General features: G+C 44.9%; 1 protein-coding gene across 2 annotated transcripts in view; it reads right to left on the bottom strand.

The window, feature by feature from the left end:
* The window catches only part of LOC122551074 (uncharacterized), a 38,930-nt gene extending 28,525 nt beyond the window's left edge, over nucleotides 1-10,405 (bottom strand). For both annotated transcript variants that reach the window (XM_087988348.1, XM_087988349.1), the window contains exons 1-2: nucleotides 10,304-10,405; nucleotides 6,981-7,171 (exon numbers count right to left, since the gene is read on the bottom strand). In XM_087988348.1, coding sequence (XP_087844474.1) covers nucleotides 6,981-7,163 — 183 coding nt within the window. In that variant the 5' untranslated portion in view covers nucleotides 7,164-7,171; nucleotides 10,304-10,405. The remainder of the gene's footprint in view (nucleotides 1-6,980; nucleotides 7,172-10,303) is intronic.
* Nucleotides 10,406-12,651: the final 2,246 nt, after the last annotated feature.

Genomic DNA, 12,651 nt, shown 5'->3' with positions numbered 1-12,651 from the left:
CATTTCTGCAAGACTTGCTACTGTAGGTAAGTCCCCCGGGGCGGCTGTGGACGCCTCTGCTGCAGCTGGAGAGTGTGGGGGAGGGGTTCCTGCTTGCTGAGAGCTGCGGGCTCCCTTCCCTTTAGTCATTTTAACTTAGGATTAAGTTGTTTAAATGTAATATTACACAACTAATTGAGTTACTAAACTATTATAAATGATTTATAAATGATTTGGTGAGCTTGGTAGGGGGTAGGTGACCCACTGTGCCCAAATCTTGGGAGGAGCACTATAGACTCAGTCTTACTGGGTCGCCGCCATCTTGGATCCCCCATAAATACCATCTTTAACAACATTCATGGGAATGTAATGCAATGGTTCCCATATGTAATGGTACCAGATAAATATATGGTTCTGAACATCAGAGCTGTTTTACTAGACATGTCATAAGGCAGGACTACTGGCCACAAACTGGTTCTTCTTTATCTGAAACACCTCCAGACAGGAGGTGGGAGAGAAGTCAAGAGGTGGGAGACTGTATAAACTTTCACACTGCCTGAGTTCTACACATGCAGGGGGATTGACGCTTTTTACTTTGAAGGAAGGAAAGCATTAAAAAATACTCTTTCTGCTGCTTCTTGGAAAGCAATTACACTGTGATTTGCCGGCAATCGTAAGTTTGTAACAGACACCGATTTCTGCATGAGGCAGGCATTCTATACGTTGGCTCTGGGAGATTTTGACCAGTTGAGATTTTTAATCACAAACATCAGTTCACTGTTTCTGCATTTATCTCTTCTATCAAAAATGTGACTATCAGGAAGTAGGCACTTTCAAGTTTAGACACCCCCCTCACAACCACCACCACCACCCAATTCCACCACCATATACAATCCACTTTGGTTCTGCCTTCCTCGGCTCAGGAATTTTGGGGCAAGTTTTCTGTGAATGCCATGAGGCTATAGATTGTGTTTGAGTAAATTCTGCTGTTGTTGCTGCTAATGGACCACAGAGTCTCCAGGATGCCGAGTCTTGAGCTGCTCCTTCTGTTCAAAGTCTATCTCAGTTAAGCACAGTGCTTGTGATGTACAACATTCTTCTCAATGCGAAGAACAGACTTTGTCTCCACAAGCATTGTACAGCAGCACTGTGCAGAGATCGCTTTTACTTTTCCAGAATGGGTAAAAAGCTACAGGACATAGGGATTTAGGAATCTTCATCCATGAATCACAAAAGACTAACATCCAAGTTCAGAGAGTAATAGGAAAGACAAGCGGAATGTTGGCCTTTATTTCAAAGGGAACAAAAAGAAAGTAGAGATGTTTTGCTAAAGCAATACAAGGCACTAGACAGGCCATAGCTGGAGTTAAAAATTAGAGTGGTGCTGGAAAAGCACAACAGGTCAGGCAGCATCCGAGGAGCAGGAAAATTGGCATTTCAGGCAAAAGCTCTTCATCAGGAATGAGGCTGGGAGCTTCCCGGGTGGAGAGGTAAATGGGAGGGGTGAGGGGTTGGAGACAAGGTAGCTAAGAGTGCAATAGGTGGATGGAGGTGGGGATGAAGGTGATAGATTGGAGAGGAGGGTGGAGTGGATAGGTGGGAAGGAAGATTGGCAGGTAGGACAGGTCATGAGGATGGTGCTGAGCTGGCAGGTTGGAATTGGGGTAAGGTGGGGGGAGGGGAAGTGAGGAAACTGATGAAGTCCATATTGATGCCCTGGGGTTGAAGTGTTCCGAAGCGGAAGATGAGGCATTCCTCCTCCAGGCATCTGGTGGTGAGGGAGCGGCGGTGAATGAAGCCCAGGACTTGCACGTCCTCAGCAGAATGGGAGGTGGAGTTGAAATGTTCAGCCACAGGGCAATGGGGTTGATTGGTGCAGGTGTCCCAGAGATGTTCCCTAAAGCGCTCTACGAGAAGGCATCCAATCTCCTCAATGTAGAGGAGACCTCATCGGGAGCAACGGATACAATAAATGACATTTGTGGATGTGCAGGTGAAACTCTGATGGATGTGGAAGGCTCCTTAAGGGCCTTGGATGGAGGTGAGGGCACAGGTTTTGCAATTCCTGCGGTGGCAGGGGAAGGTGCCAGGACAGGAGGGTGGGTTGTTGGGGGGTGTGGACTTTGTGGAAAGCGAATAGGGATGGGGATGGAAATATATCCCTGGTGGTGGGGTCTGTTTGGAGGTGGCAGAAATGTCAGCAGATGATGCAGTTTTTGCGGAGGATGTTAGGGTGGAAGGTGTGGACCAGGGGGTTCTGTTCTTGTTGCAGTTGGACAGGTGGGGTTTGAGGGCGGAGGTGTGGGACGTGGATGAGATGTGTTTGAGGGCATCTTCAACCATGTGGGAAGGGAAATTACAGTCTTTAAAGAAGGAGGCCATATGGTGTGTTCTGTGGTGGAACTAGTCCTCTTGGGAGCAGATACAGTGGAGGCAGAGGAATCGGGAATACGGGATGGCATTTTTGCAGGAGGTAGGGTGGGAAGAGGTGTAGTCCAGGTAGCTGTGGGAGTCGGTGGGTTTGTAAAAAATGTCAGTGTTGAATCAGTCGTCATTGATGGAGATGGAGAGGTCCAGGAAGGGTAGGGAGGTGTCAGAGATGGTCCAGGTAAATATAAGGTCAGGGGGAATGTGTTGGTGAAGTTGATGAACTGCTCAACCTCCTCATGGGAGCACGAGGTGGTGCTGATGCAGTCATCAATGTAGCGGAGGAAGAGGTGGGAGTGATGCTGGTGTAACTACGGAAGATCAACTGCTCTACGTAGCCAACAAAGAGACAGGCATAGCTGGGGCCCATACGGGTGCCCATGGCTACCCCTTTCATCTGGAGCAAGTGGGAGGATTTGAAAGAACAATTGTTAAGGGTGAGGACCAGTTCAGCCAAACGAATGAGAGTGTCAGTGGAAGGGTACTGGTGGGGACATCGGGAGAGGAAGAAACAGACGGCTTGGAGGCCCTGGTCATGGTGGATGGAGGTGTATAAGGATTGGATGTCCATGGTGAAATTGAGGTGTTGGGGACCGGGGAAATGGAAATCTTGGAGGAGGTGGAGGGCATGGGTGGTGTCTCGAATGTATGTGGGGAGTTCCTGGACTAGGGGTGATAGGACAGTATCGAGGTAGATGGAGATGAGGTCAGTGCTGCAGGAGCACGCTGAGACAATGGGTCGGCAGGGATGGTCAGGCTTGTGGATCTTGGGAAGGAGGTAGAATCGGGTGGTGTGGGGTTCCTGAACTACGAGGCTGGAAGCTGTGGGTGGGAGATCTCCTGAGGTGATGAGGTTCTGTATGGTTGGGAGATGACAGTTTGGTGATGGGGGGGTGGGGTCATGGTCGAGGGGCGGTAGGAGGAGGTGTCTTCAATTTGGCGTCTGGCTTCAGCGGTGTAGAGGTCAGTGCACCAGACTACCACTGCGCCCCCTTGATCTGCTGGCTTTATGGTGAGGTCAGGATTGGAGCAGAGGGAGTGAAGGGCTGCGCGCTGTGAGGGTGAGAGGTTGGAGTGGGGGAGGGGGGTAGACAGGTTGAGGCAGTCAATGTCTCGGTGGCAGTTGGAAATGAAGAGATTAAGGGCGGATAATAGGCCAGCACGGGGTGTCCAGATGGATGGAGTGTATTGGAGGCAGGTGAAGGGGTCCTCGGAAGGTGGGCGGGTGTCCTGATTGAAAAAGTAAGCTCGAGGCGGCAGAAGAAGTGTTCAACGTCATGACGTGTATTGAATTTGTTGGTGCGCGGACGGAGGGGGATGAAGGTAAGGCCTTTGCTGAGAACTGATCGTTCGGCCTCGGTACGGGGGAGGTCTGGGGGAATGGTGAATTCAGTGAACTGTTGTGGTTCCCTTATCTGAGCAAAGACATGTTGGCATTGGTGACAGACCAGACAATGTTCACTAGGCCGCTTCCTGTATAGAGCGACTATCTTATAATGACAGGCTGAGTCGGTTCAGTCTGTGCTCAATTGAATGTAGAAGAATGAGAAGCGATTTTATTGAAACATTCAAGATTCTTACGAGACTTAGGCTTTATATTGGGTCTCAAATATTCATAATATTTGTTAACAAAGTACACCGAATTCTAAAAGAGACCTAAGGGGCAACTTTTTCACACAGGGGGTGGTACTTGTATGGAATGAGCTGCTAGGGAAAGTGATGGAAGCTGGTATAATTGCAACATTTAAGAGGTGGGACTAGATCGGGTTGGAATATCTGGTCGGCATGGACGGTTTGGACTGAAGGGTCTGTTTCCGTGCTGTACATCTCTATGACTCTATGTCAAGTGATAGTTTAATCACATTCAAACAGTATCTCACTAAAAAAGGACAGCTGCAGCTGAGACAGAGGAACAGAGAAGGTACTGCTGTAAAGCAAGAGAATTGCTTTGTGTTACTAACCAAGCAGGATGGCTTTGAGAATTCAATTTCCATTAAAAGAGGAAATAGGACAGGTTACAGGAATGGGGAGCAATTACACAGTCTGCCTTGCTGTTGGTAATCGTACCCAGGAAAGCTTGGACAGATTGAATGATTGTTGAAGGACACTGGAATTTTCCATGGCATGGAGAGTTGGTCCTCCACAGGCAAAACCGCTTTGAGTAGCTTTGGTACTGTTCCTTTAATGTTCAGGGCGGATTCACTGAAATTTAAAAGATGGGGGTGATTTCAGTTTTCAAAAGGTAGACCGATCAATGCTACTGACATGGGCTCGGGAACCTAACAGTAGGAATATAGTCCAAAATTTAGAGTCAGAGCTTTCAGGAATAAAATCATGAAACATTTCTACACACAAAGTACGGTAGAAATTTGGAACACTCTTCTACAATTGGTAATTGAGGCTACATCAATTATAAACATTAATTCTGTTGATAGAATAGATTGATTTATTGATTGATTTTTTTAAAGACCCAAATATTATTAATGGGAAACAATCAGAAACAGAGAAAATTATACTGGGGAATGAAGTGATGCCAGACTAAATAAATTTGTACTTCAATTGTCTTTTCATAAAGGAGGACCAACTGATTCACTAAATGTTCTAGTGAGAGGAGGAATTAAAGGAAATCTGTATTAATAGGGAAATGGTGTCAGGGAAATTAATAGGATTAAAACCTAATAAATCCCTAAAGCCTGATCCCAGATTACATAAACAAGTGGCACTAGAAATATTGGATGTATTAATGGTCACCTTTCAAGATTCTACAGACTCTGGAAGAGTTCCTAAGAGTTGGAGAATTGCTAAATTTAACCACACTGTTTAAAAAGGGAGGTAGATAGACAAAATGAAATTAAAGATCAGTTAGTCTGGTATTGATTTTGAGAAATATTCTAATGTTAGAGAAGACTTGATATCAGAGCACTTGGCAAACAGTGCCAGGTTTAGACAGAATCAGCATTGATTTACGACAGGGAAATCACGCTTAACAAATGTATTGCAATTTTTTGAGGATGGAACTATTAGATTTGATACAGGAAGCCAATGAATGTGGTTTACTTGCACTTTCAGAACACTCTCGATCAAGACCAATGTAAGTGATTAGCATGTAAAATTAAAGCACATGGAATTGATGGTTGTGTACTGACATGGATAGCGAACTGGTCAGCAGATGGAAACAAAGATCAGGAATAAATGTGTCATTTTCTGAGCGCCATACAGTGATTAGTTGGATATCGCATTGCATCGACCCCAGCAATCATTTAAATGAAGGAGCTAAATGTAATATCCCCTGGTTTACAGGTGAAGAAAGCTAAGAGGTTGGGTTAGCTGTGAGGAGGATTCAGACATGCTCAGGTGTGATTATTATAACTTCAGTGAGTGGCCAAATGCATGGCAGATGTAGTATACTGGGTGTCCTCATACACCAATCACTTAAAGTAACCATGCAGGTGCAGAAGACAGTGATGAAGGTAAATGGTATGCTGGCCTCCATTGCAGAAAGATTCGAGCACTGGAGCAGTGAAGTCTTGCTGCAATTGTACAGGACCTTGCTGAGACCACATCTGGAGTACTGTGTGCAGTTTTGGTCTCCTTACCTGAGGGAGGATGGTCTAGCTATGGAAAGTGTGCAACAATACCTAAAGTGGCAGGACTGACATGTGAAAACCAATTGGATTGCTTAGGGTTATATTCACCAGAGTTGAACAAAAAAATTCTGACAGGACTAGACATGGTAAATGCAGGAGGGATGTTCTCCAGGACCTGATGAAGGGCTTTTGCCCGAAACGTCAATTTTCCTGCTCCTCGGATGCTGCCTGACCTGCTGAGCTTTTCCAGCACCACTGATCTAAACTCTGGTTTCCAGCATCTGCAGTCCTCACTTTTGCCTTGTTCTCCAGGACCAGGCAATGCAGAGCGATGCTTCACAGTCTAAGGATACATAGGTGGCCATTTAGAACTAAGATGAGGAGAAATTTCTTCACCCAGAGAGTGGTAAGCCCGTGGAATTCTCTTCCACAGAATGCAGTTAAGACCAAGAAGGAGTTAGATTTGTTCTTCGCATAAAGGTTTCAAAGGGTTTGGGGCAAAAGCAGGAACAAGGTACTGAGTTAGGTTCCCTCACTGGTAGTATTGTGAGTCTATATACAGCACATAGAATTGCACATCACCATCTTCTCAAGGGCTACTAGGAAGAGGTATTAAATGCTGGTCCAGCCCGGAAACCCCATGTCCCATAAGTGAAATTTTAAAAATCAGCCACGACCATATTGAATGACACAGCAGCCTCAATGAGTCAAAAGGCATATTCCTCTCCTATTTTCTAAGTGCCTGTGAATATGGACCAAAGGTCATAGATTAGCAATGATCTCACTGCATGGTCAATCAGGCCAAAGGGACTAAATGGCATATTCTTATTGAGACGTTTCACAACAGCCATTTTGTCATCAATCTGCATTTTAAAAAGACAGGCAAATTCATTTCTACAAACAACTTATGAAAAGAAAGTTCTAGTAATGATAAAAGGTTATCTTTCAAAGTATACTGTGCCCTCACCCAAAATGGCCATCACATACCTCTGTTCTCTGGCAAACCTTTAGCACTCGAAGTACATTTTTGCACACGTTTTCAATGTTTGTATTTCCATGAGTACACGTTATACCCAGGACGTGCACATTAGGAGCTGCAAGAGCCATCATGATCGCTTGGGCATCATCAACCCCACAGTCAACATCTAACAGCAACAGCTTCTTCGACATCTTAAAGTCTGTGGCACAAAAAATAAGTAAGATTGACTTTAAAACATAGAGTTATACAGCAAGAGTGTACCATTCAGCCAAGTGGCCCTGCTGTGTGAACCTAGGTCAGGGCTGATCATTGATCTTAACTCTATATCCCCACTCTGTAACCAATAAACTTTGGTGTCATGTGCAACTATAAATCTATTAATGTCTAACTTGAAAACTTATTGGCCTTACAATCTGGGATTAATATTCTGGCAGCATGGAGCACTGATGAGAGAATGGGAAACTGTAATTTTTTTAGAATTGCAAGCACTGTCCATTTGCTACTTCTTTTATTATGACAACAAACCAATTAAGGAGAAAGTGAGGACTCCAGATGCTGGACATTTAGAGTCAAAAGGTGTGGTGCTGGAAAAGCACAGCAGGTCAGGCAGCATCCAAGGAGCAGGAGAGTCGACGTTACGGGCAAAAGCCCTTCATCAGGAATGAGGCCAGCATCACAATCTCGACACCAAGAACAAAGTCACCCACTTCACTCAAATCAGTGTAGTATATGTTTCAAGTCAAACTTATGGAATTAAAGTTAGAGTTACAGTTGACTGTGAATTAAGTTCAAGATAAAGTGTTTAAATGAAGTGAGGTAATGTTAAAATTAAGTTAGATGACATAAGAAGTAAATGTTCAAATGAATGTCTGTTTTGTAATGAATCTCGGTATCTAAAGAGTTAAATAAAGACGGAAAAACAGAAATTGTTTGGCAGCATCTGTGGAGAGATAGCAGAGTTAACATTTTGGGTCCAGTGACCCTTCTCCAGAACTAATTGTAGCTAGGAAAACGTTGATGTACAGAGGTACCTCGATTATCCAAAGGATACAGATGGGGATTATTTCATTTGGTTAATCCAATGCCGGACAATTGATTCCAGATAACATAGTTAGCCATGTATCGGGACCTTGCAATCTAGTTCGGATCATCCAAAATTTGGTTAATTGAATTCCAGATAATCAAGGTTTCTCTGTATATGCTAGAGAGGGGACACAGTAAACGGAGGGAATGAATGGTAGGTAGAGTTTGAGCCCAGAGAGAGAGAAAGAGAGTTGAGCAGACAAAGGAATAAATAGCTGGTAATGGGGACAATCAGTGGCTAACAATGGGTTGTTTGTGATAACAGGGCCCAGTCTGAGGGGGTTAGGTTAAGGACATGCTCAGACCACAAGATTCTTCTCAATAATCTCGATATTCATTCCAGGAAGTTGCAGAGTTCCCAAGCAGAATGATGTACTGCCAGCTTGTGTTGAGCTTTGCTGGATGGAGCACTGTATAGCAAGCCCGAGACAGAGCTGTTGGCCAGGGAACACAGTGGTGTGTTAAAATGGCAGGCAACTGGAAGCCAAACAGAACATAGGTGTTCTGCAAAGCGGTCACCCAGTCTGTGCTTCCTTGACCCAGTATAGAGGAGACCAGATCATGAGCAGCAAATATAGTAGATGAGGTAGGGTTAAGTCCAGGTAAAGCAATGCTTCACCTGGAAGGTGTCTCTGGGACGTTGGATAGCGAGAATGGGGGAGGTAAATGGGCACCTTCTGTGATTACATGGGAAGGTGCTGTAGGAAGTGGAGTGGACCAGGGCATCCCAGACAGAACAGACGCTGTAGAAGGGTGACAAGGGAGAGGAGGGAAATGTGTCTGATGGTGGCACCTGCAGGAGGTGGTGGAAATGGAAATTAACAATCCTTTGGATACGGATGCTGGTGGGATGGTAAGTGAGGTCGGAGGGTATACTATCTGTGAGAGGTAATTTCGGTTTAAACTTTAAGATGTGCCTGGACCACAGACTGATCTATAATAAAAGACAAAACTTTTGTTTCTTTTCTAACAACCATTTTATATACTCAAAAGTAGAATAGTTTAAATTGTGCAGAATGCTGACAATTTGTGAGCAGAGTAAAAAACAAACAGGCCCTTGATTGATGAAACCATTAACACAAGCAGGGAAGGATGAGTCCTTGACTGATAAGACTTTGTGATAACGGTGCAAATTGGAGAATAATGACGGTTTAAGAATGTGAACCTCATGGCTCGTTAGAGCCAGGGAGGGGAGGGTCTGGAGACATTTGTTGCAGACTTTGTGATAAGGGTGCAAATCGAAGAATAATGATGTTTTTAAGAATGTGAACCTCATGGCTTGTTAGAGCCAAGGAGGGGAGGGACTTGTACTGTATATAATGGGAGACTTTGTAAGCCTCAGCGCGCCTTTTTTCAAGGGTGCCCAATTCTGCAGACTTGTTAATAAAACTTTGTTTTCCTGAATTTGTCTAGAGCGATTATTGAGAAGCGATTTTCGTTTCTAACACTATCACTGTTGTGGGAGGGAAGAGACAAGGTGAGAGCTGAGGGGGGGGAATAGGTTAGACACAGCAGAGGGCTAACCTCATTATAACGACTACAGTGGGAAATCTTTGGTTGAGGAAGAAGGTGGACATTTCAGAGGCCCCCTTATGAGAACAGATATGATGGAGACAGACCACAAGAAATGCTGGTCAGCTAGCAACACCCAGTCCCATGGGTGAAAAATGCATCTTGTTCATTAATAAGACCACATTTATTCGTGAGGATACAAACCCTCCCATTATTGTAAGGACTGGATAGGATAAATAGACAAAGTCTTTTCCCTGGGGTGGAGGGGTGTCCTGAACTAGACGGCATAGGTTTAGGGTGAGAGGGGAAAGATATAAAAGGGACCTAAGGCAACTTTTTCACACAGAGGATGGCCCGGGTATGGAATGAGCTGCCAGAGGAGATGGTGGAGGCTGGTACAATTACAGCATTTAAAATGCATCTAGATGGGTATATGGATAGGAAGGGTTTGGAGGGATATGGGTCGGGTGCTGGCAGGTGGGACCAGATTGGGTTGGGATATCTGGTCGGCATGGACGGGTTGGACCGAAGGGTCTGTTTCCGTGCTGTACATCTCTATGACTCTGTAACTGGGGGCATGCAGTAAAACATCTTAAACAACTGTCGATGTTACAAACACTAATAAATGCGGTGGGAAGAGTGAGTAATTTTGAGAATCAGGTCCTGAATAACGCTTTGTGTTTGGGTACACACCCGCTCACAACAATGTACATTTGGTTAGCGCCTACAACAATACCTTGGCAGTGACGGAGTGAGTGAAGGCCGATGTGAGCCGTGGGTCTGCTTTTCCAGCCGAGCAACTGGAGCCTCCTTACGGGGGGGGGGGGGCAGTGCGACAGGATCAGCTTCCTCTGCCTGTTCCCTCCTCACCCGTTTACTTCCGCTATTGCAATGTCATTTATTGCACATCACGGTTCAAATTCCAGCCTCCACCCCCGAATCCCCCCCAAACTGGGTAGTCGTGACAAATTCGGAAATGTTCAACAGTAAGGAACAGAACCGACTTTGGTCGAGAAGATTGTCAAGTTGATTATGGTCCAGACTGTAAAATATTAATAAAAGTCTTTTATTTTCCTTTATCTTGGCGGAGAGACTTGTAAACTTCGACCAACCACTGACCCTGTGCAAATATTTGCATTTTTTTCACAGTGTGTGCGTGGGCGTGAATTATTTCCTCTGTCAGACGTGAATGGAGTGTTAAACAGACCCTCGTTAAAAACTCGTTAATACGTTAAACACATAAATAATCAAATAATTAAATGCAGTCTTTAAAACAAAAATGGCATGCCCACCATCCCTCAACATATTAGAGTGAGAGAATGGGGTTACAAGTATTGGAATAACATAATAATGACACAATCACAAAGACAAAGTTTGCATTCTTTAAAATTGAAGTATGGTCCTTAACGCCTTGCCAGTGGAGTTTGGAGAAGCAATTTAATCCTCACCAAACTGAGACCATGGAGGTCAGTTCAGTGATATTGGATTAGATTTGCTAAATTTTCTTCATGCTTCTGCGATGGGAAATGCCAAGCGTTGAGCTGAGACACATTATTAGAACTCTTTCCACAAACATGTTCCTCCAGAGGTGTCACCCAAATTAAAATTAATGTTAAATTTCCTGAGGTCTGTGTCTGAATTTCACACAATGCAGAGTATTAGACAGGCAGGTATATTTGACAGGAGAAAGTGAGGACTGCAGATGCTGGAGATTAGAGCTGAAAATGTGTTGCTGGAAAAGCACAGCAGGTCAGGCAGCATCCAGGGAGCAGGAGAATCAACGTTTCGGGCATGAGCCCTTCTTCAGGAATGAGGAAAGTGTGCCAAGCAGGCTAAGATAAAATGTAGGGAGGAGGGACTTGGGGGAGGAGCGTTGGAAATGCGATAGGTGGAAGGAGGTTAAGGTGAAGGTGATAAGGTGAGGGTGATAGGCCGGAGTGGGGATGGGGTGGAGAGGTCACGAAGAAGATTGCAAGTTAGGAAGGTGGTGCTGAGTTCGAGGGTTGGGATTGAGACAAGGTGGGGGGAGGGGAAATGAGGAAACTGGAGAAATCTGAGTTCATCCCTTGTGGTTGGAGGGTTCCTAGGCAGAAGATGAGGCGTTCTTCCTTCAGTCGTCATGTTGCTATGGTCTGGCGATGGAGGAGTCCAAGGACCTGCATGTCCTTGGTGGAGTGGAAGGGGGAGTTGAAGTGTTGAGCCACAGGGTGGTTGGGTTGGTTGGTCTGGGTGTCCCAGAGGTGTTCTCTGAAACGTTTGACATCTAACTTTACACTGTAGAGAGTGTACCATCAACACTCTGAGCGTCCTTACAGTATAATTTATGTAAACAATTGTTTACAAACACTTTTCCCAGTTTGTTTTGTTGGAAAGGCTGAGTCATTTAAGTTAGGTAAAAACAATGACTGCAGATGCTGGAAACCAGATTCTAGATTAGAGTGATGCTGGAAAAGCACAGCAGGTCAGGCATCCGAGGAGCAGTAAAATCGACATTTCAGGCAAAAGCCCTTCATCAGGAATACAGGCAGAGAGCCTGAAGGGTGGAGAGATAAGTGAGAGGAGGGTGGGGGTGGGGAGAAAGTAGCAGAGAGTAGCTTCAGGGCAGAGGAAATGACCTGGAGTTGCAATGGGAGAGGGACTCCCTGAGATTCTTGTAGAGAGTGGAGGAAGTGTCCAATAAAGAAGACCACCCTTGAGAGTTCTGAATTAACTTGGAAGAGTGAACTGCATGTTGCCTATTCATGAATCACAGTGCAGATGTGGTCAGGAGAACACTTTCCATTTACTCATTGAAATAGCTCACAGGTAAAGTTACATTGTAATCTTTATCAATTCTCTGCTATGCTGACCCTGACCAGTGTCCTGAAAGACTGCCATTACCCCAGGCCAATGCAATTTCCCAACACACCCTCTACATTGGAGTCAACATTTGCAAGCACCAGCATAGTTATGCACATTTTATGGGTTGCAATGAGATTGAGGAAGTGTAATCAGGTAGACCACAGACCACAGGGAAAGATGAAGAAGTAATGTTGACAGAAAAGGAGTACTCACCATGGCTAGTTTGTCAAATGAGTAGTGAGG

This window comes from Chiloscyllium plagiosum, unplaced genomic scaffold (genome assembly GCF_037043375.1).
Source record: "Chiloscyllium plagiosum isolate Xiang-an unplaced genomic scaffold, Cpla_swu_hap1 HiC_scaffold_6, whole genome shotgun sequence".
NCBI lineage: Eukaryota > Metazoa > Chordata > Chondrichthyes > Orectolobiformes > Hemiscylliidae > Chiloscyllium > Chiloscyllium plagiosum.
Note: the sequence above shows the minus strand (reverse complement) of the source record. Positions and strands in the feature narration are given on the sequence as shown.